The sequence below is a fragment of the Cydia pomonella genome, chromosome 22 (genome assembly GCF_033807575.1).
Source record: "Cydia pomonella isolate Wapato2018A chromosome 22, ilCydPomo1, whole genome shotgun sequence".
Taxonomy (NCBI): domain Eukaryota; kingdom Metazoa; phylum Arthropoda; class Insecta; order Lepidoptera; family Tortricidae; genus Cydia; species Cydia pomonella.
Window position 1 is genome coordinate 3,767,809 of NC_084724.1, and position 23,734 is coordinate 3,791,542.

Sequence of the window (23,734 nt, forward strand, 5' to 3'; positions counted from 1 at the left end):
GAAGATTTCATGGGAACGTTGCAACTTTGAAAAATTCTCTTTGGCACATTGCTACATTGTGGTCTTCGTCAACAGTTTCATTTCACAAAGTAGCACTGTTTAATGAAAATGAAAATACAATAATCGCTATATTAATGCTTAATCCCCATAACGAACGGTCATTGGCTGCCCTCAACCAACAGTTTCCCGCGACTTTATCCTGATCGTCGATTCATCTAGTCTGGAGCCTTCCCACGCTGCGTCTTCCGGTACGTGGCCGCCAGTTGAGAACCTTTCTGCCCAGATGGGCCCAATGTGGCCCGCCCACTGCCACTTAAGTCTGGCAATTCTCTAAGCTATGTCGACAACTTTGGTTCCTCTGCGGATCTCTTCATTTCGTTGAGGAGATCCATGGGGCTGGCCTTTGTCCAGCTGTGGACGTTTTTCGGCTGAAGTAACGATGATGATGAATGCTTAATAGTAAGTTTCCTCAATTTCCCATGAAACATCATCATAACGGGAACTTGACAGAATGTTGCTTAAACCTTCCTTGCTTAACAAACTTAACGGAAAACACAAATTGCAACACATGAAATTCGTGTCGTCGAGGACATTTGAAACTGTAGGGCAGTTCCACTTCATTAAACGGCACTTTCTTAAATGCAAATGTTTGAATTGTTGACGAAAATACAAAATATGGGAGCAGTCTGAAAGGACTGAGAGTGTATACTTTTAAACAAAAAAAAAAATTCGTAATTGGTCCAGAAACGACGGAGGTCTGAGGTAACAAACATTAAAAAAAACATTCAAACTATTTTTTTTTATGCTACGTCGGTGGCAAACAAGCATACGGCCCGCCTGATGGTAAGCAGTCTCCGTAACCTATGTACGCCTGCAACTCCAGAGAAGCCACATGCGCGAACCGAATTGAGAACCTCTTTGAAACGCAAAGCTCTGGCTCTGGTTTCAACGTTTAGTTTCAAGCGATTCTCAACCGACGACAATATTTTTGTTAAACATCTAGATATAAAATGTTACTTTTATTTGAAAATTTAATCTAGATATTTATTCTAGCTAACTGGTTGCAAACGTTGTAAAGATAAAACTTTCAAACATATCAAATTTGGAACGAAGTTGGGGGCGTAGCGCAATCGCAAGCAAAATTGTATAATGTATAGAGCCCTTTATCTGATACGTTTATGTTCAAACAGTTTGTCTCACTCTCCTGAGTATTATATTCTTCGGTCTCACTATAGCAATCATCAGTATCTCTCCAAATCCGCTCCTGAACGCATCGGGCCCTGTGCATGTTTACTAACATGCGCGTGCGCAGCTCCCTCGCGCGCAGTCTCGCGCCGACGATGCTCCCGCTACTATTGCTGCTCGGCTCCGCCAATGCAGGTTAGTTTTTTTTAATTTTATATGGGATAATCTTAACGCATATCGACCTAGCCCTACTGCTCAATAAAGCGCTTCATACATCTTATTTATTTCAGAATCCTAAATCCTAAAGATGTAAACGGTTCATACACATTTTTTAGCAAACTCGTTCGCGTCTTTCTTGTAGACATCATGAAGTTAAGGGAACCTAAAGCTCACATTTACAGGCAGGATACATTATTTCAGTACTTGAGACTCCAATAAGAAAAGCGGGATATCTTTGTACCAGAGTCGTTAACTTGGATTGTATTGTCCACATTAGTGAGCTTTTTCTAAAATCTGTTTGATCCCGTATTTGGTACGAGTCTAATTGCAATAACTTGGAATGTTTTTTTGGATCGTTTAGGATGCCAGTTAGGTCTGAATTAAGTAGGTAAGGTGAGTGAAGTGGTATAGGCTTGTCTTGTGGGTACCAGCGGTGGCAGCATGGTTCCATTTTTATCACTAGTCACTATGCCCGTCAATTTCGCGCTTACATACTTGTTAGAACGTGACAGGCATGGTGACAAATGATAAAGAGCTGACCATCTTAGCCCTACAGACGACGATATATATATAACATATACATACAGTTAGGTACTTAAATACATAGAAAGAATACAAGAATACATAGTAGAAGCGCTGGTGGCCTAGCGGTAAGAGTGTGCGACAATCCGGAGGTCGCGGGTTCAAACCCCGGCTCGTACCAATGAGTTTTTCGGAACTTATGTACGAAATATCATTTGATATTTACCAGTCGCTTTTCGGTGAAGGAAAACATCGTGTGGAAACCGGACTAATCCCAACCACGCTTAGTTTACCCTCTGGGTTAGAAGGTCAGATGGCAGTCGCTTTCGTAAAAACTAGTGCCTACGCCAAATCTTGGGATTAGTTGTAAAGCGGACCCCAGGCTCCCATGAGCCATGGCAATATGCTGGGACAACGCGAGGAAGAAGGTACTTAAATACATAGAAAACATCCATAACTCAGGAACAAATTTGTGACGAAGACGCAAACAAAAGGGCCTTATCAGGATTTGAACCCGGGACCTACTTTGTAGGCAGGAGGCCAGTCAGCCATTTGAAGGAGGATCTTCTTAATCTGGAAGACTGACAATTTTATTGACTGGAGTCTCCCAAGTTTTGACTAGGATTTCGGCTTTCCCGCTTCCTTTTAGAGTCAAAAAAGGGGCTCGTTATTTTTTATGGTATAGATGACAAACGGGCAGCTAGAGGAATCGCCTGCTGGTAAGCAATATCCATCGCCCATGACCATCTGCAACACCAGAAGAATAGTAAGTGCGATACCGACCTTTATGAGTAGAATGGGAGAACGTTCTTTTCTTGAATGTTTGAAGGTCGTATTGGTCCGGTTAATTTCGAAGGGTATGAAGAATAATCTTCTTCTTCTTCGGGTATGGAGTTTGCACCCCTGCCGCTTCTTTCCGCCATCGCCCTACGCGACAACATTTCCATCTTCACCACTTAGATGGTTGCCAGTCCTCAACTGTGCGTTTCTCCAGAAACTAAGCTAAGCACAGCTAAGTTGTGGAATAAACTGTCGTCTCGGTATTTACTTACCGATCCGACCTTCAAACCTACAAGAAAAGAGCGTACTGCAAACTTAAAGCCGGCAGTGAACTTACAAACTCTCTGGTATTGCGGGTGTCTATCGGCGACGGTAATCGCTTACCACAAGGCGACTCGTGTGCTCGTTAGCTACCTATATTATTAAACAAAAAACCTTTTGACCCGACGGCGAGGATTTCGGCTTCCTTTTCGCAGGCCAAGAAAAGAGGCTCGCCCTAATACCAAAAATGTACCATCATCGAGAGCCTTCGCGTTTCGTGGGGAACACATTTTTTATTTATTATTCAGAACACATACAGTTTACATACATAAAAAGATAGATATAACTTACAAAAATATATAAAAATCAGTTAAAAAGAAATGATATCAGAAACCTCAACATCATTTTGAAAGACCTTGGGTTTGATGAAAAAAGATTTTTTGAGTTTCAGTTCTAAGTATGGGGAACCCCCAAAAATTTTTGTTTTTTTTTTCTATTTTTGTGTAAAAATCTTAATGCGGTTCATAGAATACATCTACTTACCAAGTTTGAACAGTATAGCTCTTATAGTTTCGGAAAAAGTGACTGTGACATAATCGGACAGACAGACGGACATGACGAATCTATAAGGGTTCCGTTTTTTGCCATTTGGCTACGGAACCCTAAAAAGTAAGAAAAAATACAACAGCGTTTTTGTGAAGAAGTTTGGATTTCGTACACTTTTTTAATGCATCGGGAGAGTGCATAAATGGATCGATGTCGCTGTAATACACTGAAATATTTGAGAATAGAATAGAATAGAATATTTTTCATCGTAGACACAAACAAGACACATTAAATTACATGATATAACAAAAACAAAGGAAGTATAAAGTGCCACGAAATGGCCTCATCTCAGCATGTTGCTGATGGCTTCCAGCGCTGATCTTCCGATGAGACCATCAAGTGAGAAAAATCACGAAAGGTAACAGACAAGAAGGAAAAAGACATAAAATAATATAGAGTGAACAAATTGAAAAATAGATAAAAGATAGAACGAACGAATAGAGAACGAAGAAAAGCTTTTCGAATCTAACGAAATAACGGTATTTTTATATGAAATTCCATTTCGGGAGAAAACGATTTTCACTAACTGAATCTTAACAAATCATTTTCATTTTGATGTTGACGGCTTCAGCATGACATATTCTAGGTTTATAGATTTCGCTTTAAAAAAAAATTGTTTTGCAAATTTAGAAAAAAAGGAAAACCTATAAACCTAGTTTTTCATTATGTCAATAACATATTAAAAAATCATGGAGAATGGAAATATTTAGAAAAGGAAAAACGTAGGTATTCTCTTTTTTAATGGACGGTCATCTCTTGACGAAGAATTAACCCAATATTTGCATCAAATTACTTTGTACTCTAGAGGACCAAATGCAACTTGGCACAGTGATTATAAAGAAATAGTTTCTTTTATAAGGGGGAAAAAATTGTGTTTCTCGGTGGCAAAATTTGTTTAACCCTCGTGCCTTGAAACCCTCGCAACGCTCAAGATTTCATTTTTCGAACCAATCGCTACGCTCATGGTTCAATTTTAGAAACTTTCGCCTACTCGGGTATCAATATTACCACGAGAAGTTAAACTACCCCTTTGCCCCCTTGTAAAACAAACGACTAATCTTGGAAACTAAATTTGAGCCACTTCCTGATTTTCGATTGAGCTGAAGTAAGTCGGTGTAATATTATGGTACCCTCGAGCTGATCTGATGATGGAGATAGGGGTTGGCCATAGGAACTCTGTGATGGAACAACGCAACCTAATTGTGCTTGGTGTTTTTAGAATTGTCTCGATGAGTATTAGTTGCACGTGGAAAGAAAAGTACAATCTGCGATAAAAGCTTGTACCAAAACTGAATTTTATGACAAAAAATTATTAGCAATTGTTTCTAACTTTTTTACCCTAAAGACCAAATCTATGGACTTTCACTAAATAATGATGCTAACTTTGTAAAATCTATAATGTATTTTAGATACAAATCGCATAAAAAAAGTCAAGTCTCGGGTAACAAAGAGTTCCTGTCACAGGTGTCGGAGCAATCTCGCCTCAATTCGACCACTTGTGTAATGCAAAAATATTATGAGTTTTCCACGCGTAATATGGTTTGTTTTGAATTTTTCATTTCCTGCATAATGTTGACTTACTCCATTGTTTGAGCAATTCGATCGGAATGTTCCTCTGTTTGTGTTTATTATTTCACGCGTTGTCTTTGATATGTTGGTATTTTATTTCTGTTTTTCCATTTATTAATAAAGAACAAAGGTTAAACATGGGAATAGCTTTGTGATCTGGGGGTCCAGTCAAGCTGACAATCTTACGGCTCGATTCGAAATTCAAGATACTTCAAACATTTGCTAAAGATACGATATGGATTAGATATCTGTGCCAAAAGTGACGTTTCTTGAAATAAAAAATTTCGTGTTATGCTCCAATTTAAGTGAAGGTAAACAACAGGCGGTCTTATCGCTATAAGGCGACCACTTCTGGTGGTACTGCGACAATTTTAAAACAAATATGAAATTTAGATAATTTACTTTTTCAGAGCCCCCGAAAACTCTCCAAAAGCCAATAGACCACTGCCCCAGCATCGGCTACTTCTTCGAGCGCCAAGACCTTGACAACTACCCTGGAACCTGCTACCTCTGTTACTGCAATAATGATGGCCAGGCTGTCTGTACCATCAGGGACAGCGAGCGCTGTGATCACAACGAGTCAAGTATAGACAGGACGGATCTTAGGGACTGGACTGATGAGAAACAAAACCTTGGGGAAAGGACAGAAAAGAATAAACGCAGGTAAGAAAAGAATAACTACTAGTACGGTTAGAAGGACCACAACTACCCTGGAACATGCTGTCTCTGCTACTGAAATAATGATGGCCAGGCTGTCTGTACCACCAGGGACAGCGAGCGCTGTGATCACAACGAGTCAAGTGTAGACAGGACGGATCTTAGGGACTGGACTAATGTGTAAGTACAACTTGGGGAAATGACAGAAATGAATAAACGCAGGTAGGCATAAATACCAGTACGGTTAGAAGGACCACAACTACCCTGGAACATGCTGTCTCTGCTACTGCAATAATGATAGCCAGGCTGTCTGTACCATCAGGGACAGCGAGCGCTGTGATCACAACGAGTCAAGTATAGACAGGACGGATCTTAGGGACTGGACTGATGAGAAACAAAACCTTGGGGAAAGGACAGAAAATAATAAACGCAGGTAAGAAAAGAATAACAACTAGTACGGTTAGAAGGACCACAACTACCCTGGAACATGCTGTCTCTGCTACTGAAATAATGATGGCCAGGCTGTCTGTACCACCAGGGACAGCGAGCGCTGTGATCACAACGAGTCAAGTGTAGACAGGACGGATCTTAGGGACTGGACTAATGTGTAAGTACAACTTGGGGAAATGACAGAAATGAATAAACGCAGGTAGGCATAAATACCAGTACGGTTAGAAGGACCACAACTACCCTGGAACATGCTGTCTCTGCTACTGCAATAATGATAGCCAGGCTGTCTGTACCATCAGGGACAGCGAGCGCTGTGATCACTACGAGTCAAGTATAGACAGGACGGATCTTAGGGACTGGACTGATGAGAAACACAACCTTGGGGAAAGGACAGAAAATAATAAACGCAGGTAAGAAAAGAATAACTACTAGTACGGTTAGAAGGACCACAACTACTCTGGAACATGCTACGTCTGCTGCTGCAATAATGATGACTAGGCTGTCTGTACCATCAGGGACAGCGATTGCTGTGACCACAACGAGTTAAGTATAAGTAGACAGGACAGATCTTAGGGACTGGACTAATGTGTAAGTACAACTTGAGGAAATGGCAGAAAAGAATAAACGCAAATAAGAATAAAAATAGAATAAATACTAGTACGGTTAGAAGGACCACAAATACCCTGGAACATGCTACCTCTGCTACTGCAATAGTGATGGCCAGGCTGCCATCAGGGACAGCGAGCGCGGCGACTACAACGAGTCAAGTGTAGACAGTTAGGGACTGGACTGATGAGAAACAAAACCTTGGGGAAATGGCAGAAAAGAATAAACGCAGGTAAAAATAGAATAAATACTAGTATGGTTAGAAGGACCACAACTACCCTGAAACCTGCTATCACTGTTACTGCATCAGGGACTGCGCTGCGTCCACAACGAGTTTAGTGTGGACTTACTTTCGAAATCTAAAAAAGTTAATCGAGTTTAGGGGCTTAGTTAATATTACAACAAATTACTGTCCATAATACCGTGTGTAAATCCAATACGGGCGATAAATTGAACCAGATATATAATTTATCCGTGTAATAATTAATTAAGAAGGTTTTTTTTAAGTTACACTTAATTAGGAGACCGTAACTAATTAAAAAAAATTAACAGCAAACATGATGAGACAACATGACATGATTAGAGTTTGCACGACGGATCTGAAATGTATGGTAAGCTCCATGGATCCAGATCCAGATTCGGATAATTTCATACATGTATTCCATTTTATTATGTGGTGCACAATAAGGAATATATTATTTATGAGTATTACATTTCGGATCCAGATTGCAAAATTTGCAAACCCTAGACATGACATTACGAGATACGAGCATTTTATAGTAACTGCCAACGGGCGTGTTGGTTTACATTGCGGGCCGAATTATTTTGTGTGGTTAATATTTTCATTGTATAAATACAAAAAATTACTTAATTTATAATTTTTCATTGTATTTTGATTTTTGTATAAATTTATCTCAATATACTTCTTAGGCCCTATGATAAACACCGTTTAAGTATAAATATCGAGAAAGAAAAATGGAGAATGAGTTGCCCATTTTTCTCTTAAGATTTTTGTCTGCAGTTTCATATAAATATCTTTGTTTAAAATGCATTGATTTTACAGAAGATCCCGGAGGGGCTTAATGGAGCTCTTCTTCGAAGACGCTAAGAAAGATGGTAAGTTCTTCCAAATCTATTAAGTGTCCAAAATATCGAAAATCGATCAATCGTTAAATCTGGTACTTACCTACAGTATGAAAACTGTATTCGATCAATCGAGCAACTAATTTAAAAAGTAAAAAATGCTGTAATTATTAAAACAAAAACCCGGCTGCTTAAAAATAATGGATTTAACGGTGTTTGATATGATACATACTTTTCTGAAATGATCTTTTCACTAGATTTCATTTGAAACCCATATTGGTATGGAAAAAAAAATTATTAACCGACTTTTAAAAAGGAGGAATATGTTACTCGATATCTCCGAGAATCGTGAACCGATTTTCAAATTTTTTTTTTAATCGAACGGGTATAACCCCGAGATGGTCCCGTTGGCACCAAGTCGGGGTCTGATGATGGGATCTTGGAGAAATCGAGGGAAATCTTCAAATGATTTAGGTACATGTATGGCGCTTTTGGTAATATTTGAAGTCGGTTTTATTTTTTGTTAAAAAGTTTTATTTGATATGCGGGCGCTATTTTCCAAAATTCATATAGCTACATATGTCACTACTACAATTCTGACGAATCCAACGACCAGTCTTCTGACGTAGTCTGGTAAAAAGACTTAAACGAAAAAGCATTGAAATCAAACCATGCATTAATTATTATCGTACACCTGTACTTTTTATCAGGTACCTACTTATTATATCTGACCGAGCAAAAGCAAAGGTATCCGTTTGGGCAAAAACGCTTCCGTAAGCCTCTCTCTACAGGTTGCATTTCTCAATTCTCGAGAATTTATTTGTCGTTTTTTTTAGTAGAGAGGTCCCCGTGATCTCCACAGCTCCCGTTGTTGTGCTCATCATCCCGCCATCTCCGTCTGGGCCTGCCACATCCGCGCTTAACTTACGGCATCCACTTGGTGGCTATACTAGCCTACCTATCCGGATGCATGCTACAGACGTGACCCGCCCAGAATTCATTTGTCAAATATTTTTTTCCTAAAGTCCGAGTGGGGTTCGCAATGTTTACAGCTCGCAGAGTCACTAGCGTCATAACTAAGATAAGTTGGCAGCGATTTTGACAACCCAGACAGTGCAAAGGTTATTTTAAATGTCAAACTTCTATTCAATTATGACGTTTACTTACAACTTGCACTGTCGCCATCGCGTTGCTGGGCCATAAATTCTCGAGACTCTAGTTATGCAAGTTAACCGTCTACAATCGAAGATTCGATTGTCAGGCTTGACTGAAATTATTGGTTTGTTTTTCAGTAATGTTGAAGAGTATGGCGCAAGCGAACGAAGAAGATTGCCAGCCAAAATCAAGCAAGAGCATAGGATGTCCACCAAGTACGTCTTATTGTTGACCACAGATCATACTGCATACGTGCAATGCTCGGAAACCGGTTAAATTTCGAATTCCCGCTATCATGTACAGTCAGCATCAAAAGTAGCGGATCAAATAACGTTTCATAAGTATCTACCATTCCGTAACAGCTTAACGAAAAGTGATATCTTTAATACAGAACAATTAAGACTGTAAAAGATAGACTTTTGGGCGCGAATTTTAGAAATTTATCTATATTTGGAAAAGTTATCCGGAATATCAGATACTTTTGGCGCGTTGTTTCATCCCTTTTGATGCTGACTGAACTTAGCGCAAAACCTTTTAATTTCGGTTTCGTTCGTAAAACCGTTATTTTCCTGCCGGTTTTTAGGAGAACATTTCCATAAAGTTCTTGTCAGATTAATTAGAACAATAAAAGCCGATTTCTCCCTATATCTATGTCTTTGTTCACGCGGCACACCACCCGGCCGGCCGGCCGTCTTGTCGCTCGTCGAATACACCGGTTTCTTTAGGTTACAATAAAGTTCTTAAAACGTTCGGATTCTTATGAAAGTTCAGAGAAAAACCGAAATAAACCGGTATTTACCGCTATTTAAAAACCGTTTCCGACCTCGCTTACTTGCATAGACTAGGGGTTGGGAAACTTTGGAAAAGCTGAGCCAACTGCAAGAGAAATAGTTATATTTTCACTTCATCCATTCGAAAAAGGGCTTTTTCTTCCTTGTTAGGAGGGATCAAAGTGACAATTTTCTCAAATCAAAGGACATGATATTATTTCTTTTTTTGCATATTTTTTTTTAGCTTAAATAATATTTTGGCACATGTCGTCATGTGAAAAGCAGTATGTGTCACATCGTAGCAAAATCATTTCCACCTAAGGCGTTGACACTTGAATCACTACGCTCAGGATTTTATTTTAGAATCTCTCGCTATGCTCGGGATTCAATTGTAGAAACCTTCGCTTTGTTCAGAATTCAATGTACGCCCTCGTAGTAAATGTAATTTTGATCCCTTGTGACTTTCTGACACAATCTAGGTACTATCAGTGGGGCGACAGGCGACACTCCTTCTTTCGACTTTTCCCGGCTCCGTTCGGCTCAGCATTGCTCCGAGCAGTTATTAGGGTTGGCACAACCTGACGTCTCTATACGTGCACGTCCACAGATAAGATAATAACTTCAATTTTGACAACCTTAAATAGCCGAAAGGTATAGTGCCATACATTAGAAAGGGATAGCATGATTCGTCCCTGAATCACTGTTAAACTTCGGTTTTGTAGGAAGTGTCATTTCTGTACGGTAATTATTTATTCTGTGGTACTATGACGAATACATAGGGTATATAATATAGTAAAGTAAATACCTCGGCCGACAATTCCATGTGATCTGTGTCGATCTCTTCTTTTTTTTTATACTACGTCGGTGGCAAACAAGCATACGGCCCGCCTGATGGTAAGCAGTTTCCGTAGCCTATGTACGCCTGCAACTCCATAGGAGTTACATGCGCGTTGCCGACCCTAACACCCCTCCCCCCCTCGTTGAGCTCTGGCAACATTACTCACCGGAACACAACACTATGAGTAGGGTCTAGTGTTATTTGGCTGCGGTTTTCTGTAAGGTGGAAGTACTTCCCCAGTTGGGCTCTGCTCTAGATCTGGAATGACATCCGCTGTGCTGTGCCCTACCACACAAAGCAAGATGACATTCACAATGCCCATACCTCTCTTGTGGACGTAGTTTAAGGACGTACCCGGGTCCAAAATTCTTCTTTCATGTATGACTATTTCTCTGTTCAATGCAGCCAGAAGCACAAAAAATGTTATTTTCAGCGGTTTAAGAACTTAAAATGTTATTTTAAGGTAACTTGCAGGTTTCTCAACTCATAGACCTCTGGAAAAGACCACATAAAACAACTCGTAGTCGAGGGTTTTCAGAAAAGTGTGTACCTTTTACTTCATTTCAAAAATGTTGTTTTTTTATATAAAAAAATATATTAAAGGACATTATTACACAAATTGACTAAAGTCCCTCAGTAAGCTCAATAAGGCTTGTGTTGTGGGTACTTAGACAACGATATATATAATATATAAATATTTATAAATACTTAAATACATAGAAATCACCCATGACTCAGGAACAAATATCTGTGCTCATCACACCGGTCGTCAACTCTTAAAACAAAGAAAAAAAGTTTCCCTAGTTTTTCATACTTTTGACAGTTTTCTGACAGTCCTTATCAATATTTCTCGAATACTTTTTTTTGTTCTTAAATCGAGAGCACTCGCAATTCTGAGTAAAAAAAAAAAAGAGTTGATGGTTTTTCAAAAAAAGTAAATAGTTCACTTTTATCTGAAAATGCCTAGTCATTGTGTTTTCCCGCTCCTTTCACTCCAATGTATTCGCACGGTTCCTTTGTATTGATTTTTTTTGCTTATTTGTTGCGGTATTAACTTATTTTTTGGGATTTTTTCTGCCCACCGGGTGGAAAGCGTCAACCTTGCTCCCACTGCGCTAAACGAATTTGCCTCTTTCCGCCTTAGTCGAGCAGAAAAATAGTATGCGCACCACGGGAAGAAACGTAGGATATTCCATCCCGCGTGTTTACCAATTTTACACGCGGCACGCAATTTCCTACTTTTCCTCCCTTGGGACGCAAATAACTATTTTTTATCTTATGATGCTTGGTCTTCAAAGCCTCTCCATTGATCAGTTGTTGGTACTTTTAAACTATTTATTTCAGAGGACTGGTGCACAGGATGTTTGGTTTGTGATTGTGGGAACAATGGCGAGTGGCAATGCCATGTGATGAGCTTCTGCGAAGACAGTAAGTTGGAATTTGTATAGGTATCCTCCTAAGTCCCAGAATCATTAGTTTCATTTTTTTATTTGGAACCTCGACTTATTTAATCAAAGTTAAAGTTACGTTTTGGAATAAAACCTTTAAAAGGGCCTCTGGGACTCAGGAGGGTATATATAAAAAATGATTACCACTATTATTTCAATTGAAATCCTAAGACTCACGGAAGAAATAAGTTGAATCTACATCTGGGTTGCTTATGTAATGTTAATAGTCTTTTTGGAGACATCAAATTTCATGCTTATGAACTATCAAAATAAAATCTTGAAGTATAATAACCTTTTAATTTTCAATACATTTAATATTTTCAAATATTAAATAACATAATTTCAGAAACTCCACGACCAAAAACTAGAAAAAATAAGAAAATAGAAATAAATGAAATTGATACTGCAGAAACTGATGAAAAAAAGGATACCTCAGTGAACACTATTCCGGAAAAGAAAAACGATAAAAGATCTGTTAAACATAAGAAGAATAATAATAGTACTTCTACGCCTGGTAAGAAAGATAAAAAAGTATCTAAGAAAATACCTAAAACTAAAACAAGTACGACTAGCACAACAACAAAAAAACCCCAACAACCAAAAATTGCTGTAAAGACACTAAAGAAGTTTATGCGCAAAGACAACATGAAACATGGTCCTGGAGTTTTAGTTATTAAGAAATACATATCAACTATATCTCCAATAGACTCTCCAGATTTGCTAAAGTATAAAAATGACTCTCAAAAACTGGCACAAATACTGTACCAGCAATATGAAGCCGCTACGAGGACGCGACGTGATTCCCACGCTGTTAAACGTGAAATTAAACTAGAGAAGATACTTAACAATAAACAAAAAAGGCATTTTGAATTAAAATATAATGCTCGAGGTAGAAAACCAATGAACATCAAAGAGCACAATGACTGGAATACAAAAATGAGGGCAAGAAAAATAGAGCGAGACCACTTGAAAACCACTTCTAACACTAACAGTTTTTATTCTAACCAGAATGAATTGATGTCTCCGGATGAAAGAAAACGCATAAAAAAGATACAAAATGATGATAAAAAGCATGATATAGGTAGTCACAGAAAGAAAGCAACAGTTATTCTAATTCCAAGAAAAAGAAGGAATAAAAGAAATGTTCTGCCAATTACAGATGTCCCTACTAATTCAACAACTATGGAAAAAGACACGGGTAAGTAGTCTTATTTCTATATTATTTAAAAGTACGTCACATCATAGAGGTTATCCTACAGATTAACTAAGCGTCCAGTGACCGCTTAAAATTAATGCATTTTTTATACATTATGAATGGTTTATTTCAGTGAAAATCTCTGTAGTAAACAGCGACCAAATAGAGACATTGACGAGTGTGCTTGGAATAAACGAAAAAATGACATCGGACCTAAACAACTATAAATACACTGTTGATAATATTATTACAAAAAAATATGACGATGAAACAACAAGCAGTGCTGTTGTTTACGAATCAACGCTAAAGTATGTAGATATAATTACCAACGATTACCATGATTTGGACACCGAAAATGTTACAGCTATGGGCACGCCTAATTACACGAATTTAGAAATTGAAACAACAACTCAGCAAATCAACTACGATTTGCAATCCGTAGATTTAAATAATTATACTATCAACGAAATGTCTACTCAAGATAATCAGTTGGATTTAGAAAATAATCATACTTTTGAAACGACCACTCCACCAACCATACCAATCGATTATTCTCCCGATAAAAATCTTTCTACTGACAAAGAATTCATAATAAATTATGTAAATTTGGAAACGACAACTAATACTGTTATAGAAGAGAATCCAGAAATAAACAATACAGATAATAAAATAAATAACAACACGAATACGGGAGAAAACATTATTAAAAAAGGCTATATTACAGATATAGACAAAATTATAAAGGATCTTAATAAATATACATTAGAGAAATGGAAAAATACTAATAAAACAAATGTAAATATGTACACCGCTAGGCCTAATACCTCAACAAGTAGAACATTCAAATCTAGCACCGCCGATTTTGAAAAAATGTTGCAAAGTATTTCTCATAATAAAACAATAAATAATTCAAAACAAAATCGTATGATTGCTATCAAATATTTGAAAAAATTATATAGTCAATTATTGTCAACAAAAAATAATAAATCACGTCTCAACAACATTGCTGTCATGGAATCGATATGTGATACTTTTGGGCCTTGCAAAATCAGCACTAATAAAATGGAAGTATTGAATAATAAAATTACTGAACTCATATCTGAAACTAAAAAAGCTTTGAACGTTATAAGATCTATCAAAGGTATTTTGCAATTAATTGATGACGAAACGAATAGCACTGACAAACATATAAACGACGAGGTGGAATTTAAGAGTTATGTAAAGAAATTAAATGCAGTATTAACAGATACGTATAAAAGCTCATTAACAGAAACTGAGATGACACAGATGAATTTTATTAAAAATAATACAAAAATATTTATACATTCAATTGGAAAGTTTGCATTTATTCTAAATGAAATTTTAGAAATAATCCATTCAGAGAGGATAAAATACAATAATTTAAGAAAACGCAAAATTTTAATCAAGAAAGTTACTAGACATAAAGTAAGTGAACCATTACATAAAATAAAAAATCTTTTCCTGAAATTTAATGTGCTACAAAGCTCATTCATGCGGAACATGTATCAAGCAATATCTGATCTGGAAAAACAAAATGAGCAGAATGCGTTACTTTATGATAAAAGCGTAAATTATCAGCGAGATACAAGATACAAAAAGTCTGTTGACAAGTATATGAATAAAATCAATTACAATTTGGAGAAGTTAAAGATTCTAGCCCTAAAGATGGGCGCAAAGGGAAGAAAAAAGAGAGATCTTATGGACCATGATGATGCTGTGGACTATCTGCTGACACTGATGGAGTATTTGTTGAAACACAATAATCCAGTAGATTCTCCTCCAGGTGTGTATCGCTTTAAATAATAAAAAACCGCTATTGGTAGATAACATTAGTCTTTGCAGTTTCTTAAAATCTTTGATATCTATTTTTAATTTGGATCGAAGAACAATTAGTCAATCCTCAAGCAAATGTATAAGCACAGTATAACTAATAGTACTACCGTAGTATAAATAGGTACCTAATTGATAATAATACTTTTATAATTTTATTTACAGTAGCAGACGGAATAGACTTGCTGATAGATGCAATTAGACGAGCCCCAGACATAAGGCCGATTAAGAAAAAAAATCTAAAACAAACGTCTATAATGCCCACATTTCCTAAGGTTAAATCCAAAACTAAAACAAGCAGTGAATCCGAAGATGATAATTCAAAAAATAAAAGTTCAAAGGAAGATTTTAAAGATAGTTTGAGTTTTGAAAAACAATATTTTAATAGCACACAAATAGTGAAGCCAAATAACGAAGAGCCTAATGGATATAGAAAAATGAGTTCAGATGTATCTCAGAAGTCTACATCCGTAGGCATAACAACATCAACAACTACAAAATATGTTGACGTTGAAGATATGGTTTTTAACGGGGATGAAGTTCCAAAAGTTTATATGGCTACGATTCCTACTTATGAAAACATTGATGATACTGATTCTGAAAAAGAAGAAGCAAAACCAACAATTCACAAAAGCTCAGAAATAAAAACTAACGAATCAGCCAATAACGCGGAAGAAGAAACATCTAACTTGACAAATAGGACTTTTTTAAACACGGATGATAAAAAAGAAAATATTAACACTACAGAAACAGAAAAACCAATTATGACTCAATTTGACAGACTGAATGAAGAATACGAAAAACAAATAAAAGGCAAAGCTCCGTCGTCAAAGAATCTTAAGCCAAAGCGCAAAAAAAATAAACGTCCACGAAAGAAAACAAAAGTTGATAATAAAAGCGATGTCAGTACCATCACGAAAGAAGAAGACGAAGAGAAAATTAGAAAGAAAGTCATAGTTGAAGAAGCGTTGCTACGGAAACACATTGTTACTTCTACAGAGGATGATCCTTTTCAGATGGATGATGAAAGTTATTCAAGAGACGTAACGCATTTAAATACCATGCATAATGAGGTTTTTCCTAGTTATTTTACTTAATTCAGAATTGCTTGTTGGTTTAAAAAAATATGGCACATAATTGAGTCATACACGGTAAGGAATACAATCTCCATGTACCGAAAAGTGTTTGTGGTAAAACCTTAAATAGGTGGCGCTACAATACCAAGAATATTAAAAAAAAAAACTAATCATAGACAGCGCACTTCACACCGTCAGTAACGCCTACGTTCTTAGCTACTCTAGCGCTACTCTGAAAAGATTTGGAATTATTTATAGCTGACAGCTGGACACTTGCAACACTTCTGCCTGTGGAGATTGTATTCCTTACCTCCACCTTCCATAATACACAGACAGCGTTATAAACGTCTCTTCTATGTTACCCGAAAGTTAAGGCAGCTGGGCTGGGTCCTAATTTATATTTGCGACGTCCATCGCCCACAAGTTTTTAGGGGTATATTCCTACGAAAATTATGATTTTCATCAATAACATTCTTACGAGGAGACAAATTTTATAAAAACATTTTAATTTTATAATGAATTTTTACACGTTTTATTTTTAACCAAGGCCAGACTCTACCCGAAACCTTGTTGGCTTGATAGAAAAAAAAAACTTGTTTAATGATATAATTTTACAGTAGAATTTTAATATAAAATAATTAATGATATTGCCTGGAGGATCTGACGAGCAAAATTTTAAATAGAAGTATATTTTCAGAATATTTGAGACAAAAGTTCCGTTGAATCTTGCTAGTAGCGCGCTGTCCATTTCAATTGTCTCCAAATTTGCTGGTTTTACGCCCCTCCTCAACTTTCGGATACAGAAAAGACAAATATGAACACTAAATCATTGTATGACCCAATTATTAATTTGTATTACCGATTTATAAATTATTTAGAAATTTGGCACTAGCAACAAAGGAATGTTTAATAAAAATGTACCATACACATTCGTTTTGCAATAAAATGTCAACTTTTTCTTCATGTTTTTGGGTTGACATCTTATTGCAAATATTGCAAAATAAATGTGGATTGACTATTGACATGGAAAGGTCTTGCGGGCAGTAAGAATGGGGTAAGTACAGCGGTGTCACGCACACGAATTCGAGCCAATCGTGTGGTCTATCGCCACAACGCGATTGGTTGATGAGTTCACATCACGCGCGCGATTGGACGCAACTAGTTTCTTTGCACGACGATTGTCTGTGAAATTAGTGACACCGTTGAACTAGCACCATTCTTAGTGCCTGTAAGGCCCGTCTTTAGATATATGTCAATGGGATTGACGTATTTTTGATAAATATCATCCAATTTAGAAACTATCTTTTAATGATTTTTATATGCACTGGACAAATATCAGAATTGTTATTTTAGTTTTAGCGGTTTAGTTATTACGTAATTTAAAATAGGAAATAATAAATATTCATATTGTTGCGTGTTGAAAAGTTTACACGACAATTAATATTTATACATGAGAATGACGTTATTCAAAAACAATGGCTGTCTTTTATTTTGGAACGAAGTCATTCAAATAAGTATCGCGTCCTTTGTCACTACAAATAAACAACCTGACGGGAAAACCTTCAAACAGTGGGTAGCATAGGACTTAAGAAGCATATTGAGATATCTTCTGCTTAGAAATACAATGAAAATATTAACCATACAAAAAAATCTGCCCGCAATGTAAAGCAACACACGTTACGAGATACGAGTTTTTTATAGCAACTCTCAACGCTTGTTGATACTTTGATAGTTACTATAAAAAGCTCGTATCCCGTTATGTCATGTGTCATGTCTCGTAATGATGACAGTACATTGCTGCTCGGTAATTTTTCAAAAAATAATTACGGGGTCGTAACTAAGTGTGACTTCAAACAACTACACGGGTAAATTCTGTCTGGTTTGATTTATTGACCGTATTGTATTTACAAACTATCGGCCCGAATCGAAGAATGAGATACAATAATGATAAGTTCTGGTTTAGATAAGTTCTCATTTAGATATCGTTTGCATGTCGTATAATTGACAGAAGCAGTTTGATTCGGACAACGAATGTCACTTTGACGTTAGAAATATCGTAGATGGATCGTACTGGGATCACAGCGGAATCGAAATAAACGTCAATTTTGACATGTCGTTTAGTTATCGATCTTTTAAAGATCTTTCCAAGATCTTAAACGTGTCTTAATCATTCTTCGAATAGGGCCGTGTATAGTATACAAAACAAGGCATTGTCAATATTGTCATTCGAAACTGAAATAATAGTCAGAATAGTTACTTAAGGTCCCGTAACCGAAGAGTGACTATCAGTACCCCTAGTGTAAATTTAGTCGATAGCGAAACGTGACGTACGCGTTTGCGTTAAGTCTCATTTTGTATGGGTTTTTAAACAGCGCGCCAAGCGGGACGTTTTGGAAAGTCAAAAATCTCATATAAAATGACACTTAACGCAAACGCGTACGTCACGTTTCGCTGTCGAAAATATTTACACTAGGGGTACTGAACCCTATTAGTAAGTTTTCGCTATATCTGTCGAATCACACTATTAGCTATACTGAAAATAGCCTAACTTATTGAGTAATTTTATAAATCTCAGCAAACTTCGTTGCCAAACACGGTACTCGACTGAAAAGCTCTCTATTATAACACGATTGTATAAAATACTATTATAATGTGTATTCAAATGAAAGTATGTAAAAAAAAATATGGAAAAAAAATACTGTAACTTCATTCTCCATAAAAAAATGAATTTAGATGGACATCTTAAGATTTCATAGTTATATTAGTAGAAGCTCCTAATTTTTAACTTGTTTATAATCTCGTTTCTCCTTGTTATTAAATAATCAGTTTATTTTATATTAACTCCTTATGACCATATATAGATATGTAACTATGTGTATGATTGTTTACGCAGAATGATAGCAATTTAATTTTACACTGTATACACTCGTATTTTTATTCGTATAGGTATCTATTATGTAGATATTAAATTATAAACTGTTTATGTGTTTTTTTTTACCTTAAAAATGTGCAATTTACATTATCATATATTTTTTAATTCTTCCTAAAGTCTTCTTCTTCCTCGCGTTGTCCCGGCATTTGCCACGGCTCATGGGAGCCTGGGGTCCGCTTGACAACTAATCCCAAGATTTGGCGTAGGCACTAGGTTTTACGAAAGCGACTGCCATCAGACCTTCCAACCCAGAGGATAAACTAGGCCTTGTTGGGATTAGTCCGGTTTCCTCACGATGTTTTCCTTCACCGAAAAGCGACTGGTAAATATCAAATGATATTTCGTACATAAGTTCCGAAAAACTCATTGGTACGAGCCGGGGTTTGAACCCGCGACCTCCGGATTGCAAGTCGCACGCTCTTACCGCTAGGCCACCAGCGCTTATAATTAATTATTTATTTTTTAATTCTCCCTAAAGTATGGTTGGTAAACTATGGTCAATTTTTAAATTCTACCAATAGGGTTGGCAGAAAGTTTATAATTTTTATTCCTATTTTCAGAATATTAACATTTTATTTACAAAAACAATATACATAATCGATATATACAGAGGATTACTATAACTAGCTTAAGTCTAAAATAGGCCCTTGAGGCATTGTACCAAGGAAGTTGGCGGCATTTCCTCGCTGTATCGCAATACTGATGCGTTGTGCGAGGAAGTCACCATCTCTTCAGTCACCAGTTACGTCAACCAGACGCTTCGCGATTTCTGTAAAAAAACTTGTGCGCGCTGGGACCCCATGGTTTCAACGCCAAAAGTTTTTTCTTTTCTTTAGATAATTAATAAATATTACCTCCCGTAGTTAGGTGACTCGATAATTACATTTTCATTTAGTGAAATATCTAATCCATATGTTACCTAACTGTGCTTCGCTAGCTATGTTTAATGCCAGCAAACAGCAGTAAGTAGCTCGTAAAAAAATAAATTATAGTTATTTATGAGATAACAGTAAAAACCTAACAGTTCACGATACCTGAGGTTATATGTTCTGTCAAAAGATTTAATTTCTGACCCATTTCGTACGAGTACCTCGTCACAGTGACAAACAACATGAAACTCGCTAGAGACCTCATACTATTGTCACCGTGGCAAGGTACGAAATGGGTCACAAATTGAATCTTTTGACTGTACTTCAGATGTCATGTATCTACTGATAAAAAAAGTTTAAAAAATTTAGACTTCCTCATTAACGACACCGCACATATTAAATTAACCCAGAAGCAAATCGTAACTCTTCATTTTAGTATTTCGGTAGTCGGTTCATATTTGTAAGGAAGAAATTGAAAATCTACCTATAGCTAGAAGATACGGCTTCTTTATTTTGTCATACTTAATATGCCTAGTTTTATCACCACTTTGAAATTTTTAACGTTTTATGAAACTCAAAAAAAAAAGATTTATTTCAAATCTTATTTAAGTCATTTGCCATGTCATTTATAAGTTATGAAAAAGAAAAACATTTTTTATTGTTTTATTTGAATTTTAGTAAAGACTTTTCATCATTTGCCAACCCTACGAAAACGGAAGGCGATAGCGTCGCCCGCGCAGCCAGCCGGAACGATTGCGACACTGTCTTAGAACCTTCAAATAAGTACCTTACAACCTTCTAATAAAGCTCATTTTCCCCAACCGCATAATTACAAATCCATACAACTAAACTATCGACAAAATGACGGATTTTACTAATCATATCGCGTAAGTTACGACATTTTGATTTGTAGGGGACGGATTTAAACTTTAAATGCTAGTTAACAAGCCTCTTTTTGATAGATGATAGTGAAACTGAGAGTCATTTGGTCTGTTTATCTTATTTAATATATTATTTTTGGCGAATAAACTCGTAAACGGAAATAGAAAGAGTAAAAAAGAAGAAAGAGTAACAAATGCGGGCGTGTATTTCTCGAGAATGCCGCGTCATTGTATATCTAATACTTATTAAATATTAATATTGGTCACTCATTATTTTTTAAGTCGAAAATTCCTCGACACATTTCGCTCCTTAATGAGGAGCGTCAAAAGGAGCATGCGTTTGCGGACCGACGCAGACTGCGGGCTGCAGCCCTCCGCGACCAATTGCTCGGCGTGGGCGACGGCGGCAGTAATGGAGGCGAGAAACTACACTTGTTTTAGGCATTATTTTCAAATGATGCACACAACACACACCTCGTAATTCGCTAAAGATTCGTCCACACTAACTATAATGTTTTCATCACACTTGCTCGGAAAAGATCTTATTTCATGCAGGTGTGCTGAAGGACAAAGGCCTATTTTGTTCCCCCGGGATGTTATGGATTGTGAAAAAAAAAGCTATAACCTAGGGAGTTATAGCTTTTTTTTTTAATTATGTCACTTATTCATACAAACCAAGTAGCATAAATGAGTTTTACTTTTAACGTTTATAATTTAATATTTTTGTTTATGCTTAAATTATTTTATTTGATTAATTTAACAGCCCATTAAAATATTTTTACTTAATTTTTAATCGTGGCTGAATGCCGAATAGGTCTGTGCCTTCGATGCCTCACCTGCCAAGAAATTACAAAATGGCGGACGAATGTTTGATATGTCACCGTATTTAAGAATTATTTCGCTTAAAATTTAGTTTTTTCTTCGCAGGTGTGATGAAAAACATTGTATGTAACTCCGGGGGTAAGAATATTGCGAACTCGGGTCTTTAATTCCACCACCCTCGTATCCAAGATTTCACTTACCCCCCTCGTTGCACAATGTACTATAGTGTCTCACGGAAGTTTTTTTTATTAAAGTTTTTTAATTTTATGACATTAAGCTACTTTCATTTACTTACGTGGCGCTATAATATTACAAACTGTTGTCAGCTTAAGCCCTACTTCCTCGCATTGTCATGTCATTTTTGCCACGGCTCATGGGAGTCTGGGGTCCGCTTGGCAACGAATCCCAAGAATTGACGTAGGCACTATAGTTTTTACGAAAGCGTTTTCCATCTGACCTTCCAACCCATAGCAAACTAGGCCTTATTGGGATTAGTTCGGTTTCCACACGGTGTTTTCCTTCACCGAAAAGCGACTGGTAAATATCAAATGATATTTTGTACATAAGTTCTGGAAAACTCATTGGCACGAGACGGCTTTGAAGTCTTTGAACCCGCGATCTCCGGATTGCAAGTCGCACGCTCTTACCGCTAGGCTACTAGCGCGTCTTATCAGTTTGAGCGTAAAATCATAACCATTAGAAAAATCAGGAACAAATTTATTTATGTTTTTGGGAACTCGGGTGCCTAAGGTAACTTTTACTGACTAAGTTTAAGAGTAACCTTTTCTACGTAACTTTTGCTATGGGACTAACCCCGAAATCCTAAAACTTTTGGCTCTCCCAATAGAAAACATCGACATATGATCAGCCAAAATGTATGAAACAGCTAATTGTTTTCGTGATTTGACTAGATAAAATTACCTTCATCATCATTCGCTTGCCCTTATCTCATTCATTTGGGATCGGCGCAGCATGTCTTTTTCTTCCATATCTTTCTGTCACCCGTCATCTCATCATTCACTCGCGTTTGTTTCATGTCATCTCTCACACAATCCATCCACCTTTTCCTAGGTTTTCCTCTCACGTTCCTTCCCTCCACATTCATTCGTCCTTCACTCCACACAGACTTGACTAGACATACACCCTGTATGTATATATATAGTCTGGAACTTTGGATTCAAACTCAATTAAACATAAAAATGTTTAAGGTTAAACTGGCAAAAGTGACCGTAATGACAACTTTTAAGCACTGGGCAGCATTGTCGTACGCAATTCGTGTTTTCGCACCCGACGGCCATGATACTGCTCATTAGCTCCAAAAGCATTGTAACTGTGTCACGAACGCGTAAATTATATGTATTATGTTTATACAAATAGGGTTGTGTTGTGACCAGGGGCGGATTAAGAAGGCGCGGGGCCCTTAGCACAATAGTTCGCGGGGCCCCCTGGTTTGAAAAAAAAAAGATTAAGTGCGAGTCGGACTCGCACCCCGAGGATTCAGTACCATCACAAAGTTTTTACGATGTCTTAATTTTTTTCGAGTCGTTCTCGATTAGTTTTTAACATGTTATGCAGTGTATTTTTTAGGGTTTCGTAGTCACCTAGAAACTTTTATATAAGTAGTTTCGCCATGTCCGTCTGTCGGAGGGTTTGCCCCGTTATTTTTAGTGCTAGATAGCTGTAATTTGGCATGGATACATAAATCATGCATTGCGACAGAACGGGTAAAATAAAAACTACAAAAAAAATTAGGATACCTCCCATACAAAATGTTTTTACTTTGATTTTTTTGCTTTGATGATAGTGTGGCGTATGGATGGATAAGGTCTTTCAAAACGAATAACGGTCTCCAAAAACCCTTTTTTTTAGTTATTATTTTCGGAAATAATCGCTCCGAAAGAAAAAAAAATGTGAACCATGGGCCAAAAAAATATAAAAAAAAATCGTGAAACAAAAGCT

The 23,734-nt window shown here is 36.9% G+C and overlaps 1 protein-coding gene across 3 annotated transcripts; it reads left to right on the forward strand.

The window, feature by feature from the left end:
• Positions 1 to 847: 847 nt before the first annotated feature.
• On the forward strand, positions 848 to 19,252 carry LOC133529960 (reticulocyte-binding protein 3-like). 3 transcript variants are annotated; one of them, XM_061867748.1, is made up of 8 exons: positions 848 to 1,380; positions 5,553 to 5,805; positions 7,919 to 7,971; positions 9,231 to 9,308; positions 12,046 to 12,129; positions 12,496 to 13,347; positions 13,478 to 15,148; positions 15,361 to 19,252. In XM_061867748.1, exons 1-8 carry the CDS (start codon positions 1,287 to 1,289, stop codon positions 16,290 to 16,292), a joined length of 4,017 nt encoding a protein of 1,338 aa, XP_061723732.1. In that variant the 5' UTR covers positions 848 to 1,286; the 3' UTR covers positions 16,293 to 19,252. The 3 variants fall into 3 exon arrangements, with proteins under 3 accessions (XP_061723732.1, XP_061723733.1, XP_061723734.1); XM_061867749.1 differs by having other exon boundaries at positions 15,364 to 19,252; XM_061867750.1 differs by lacking the exon at positions 848 to 1,380 and having other exon boundaries at positions 4,954 to 7,087.
• The last annotated feature ends 4,482 nt before the right edge of the window (positions 19,253 to 23,734 follow it).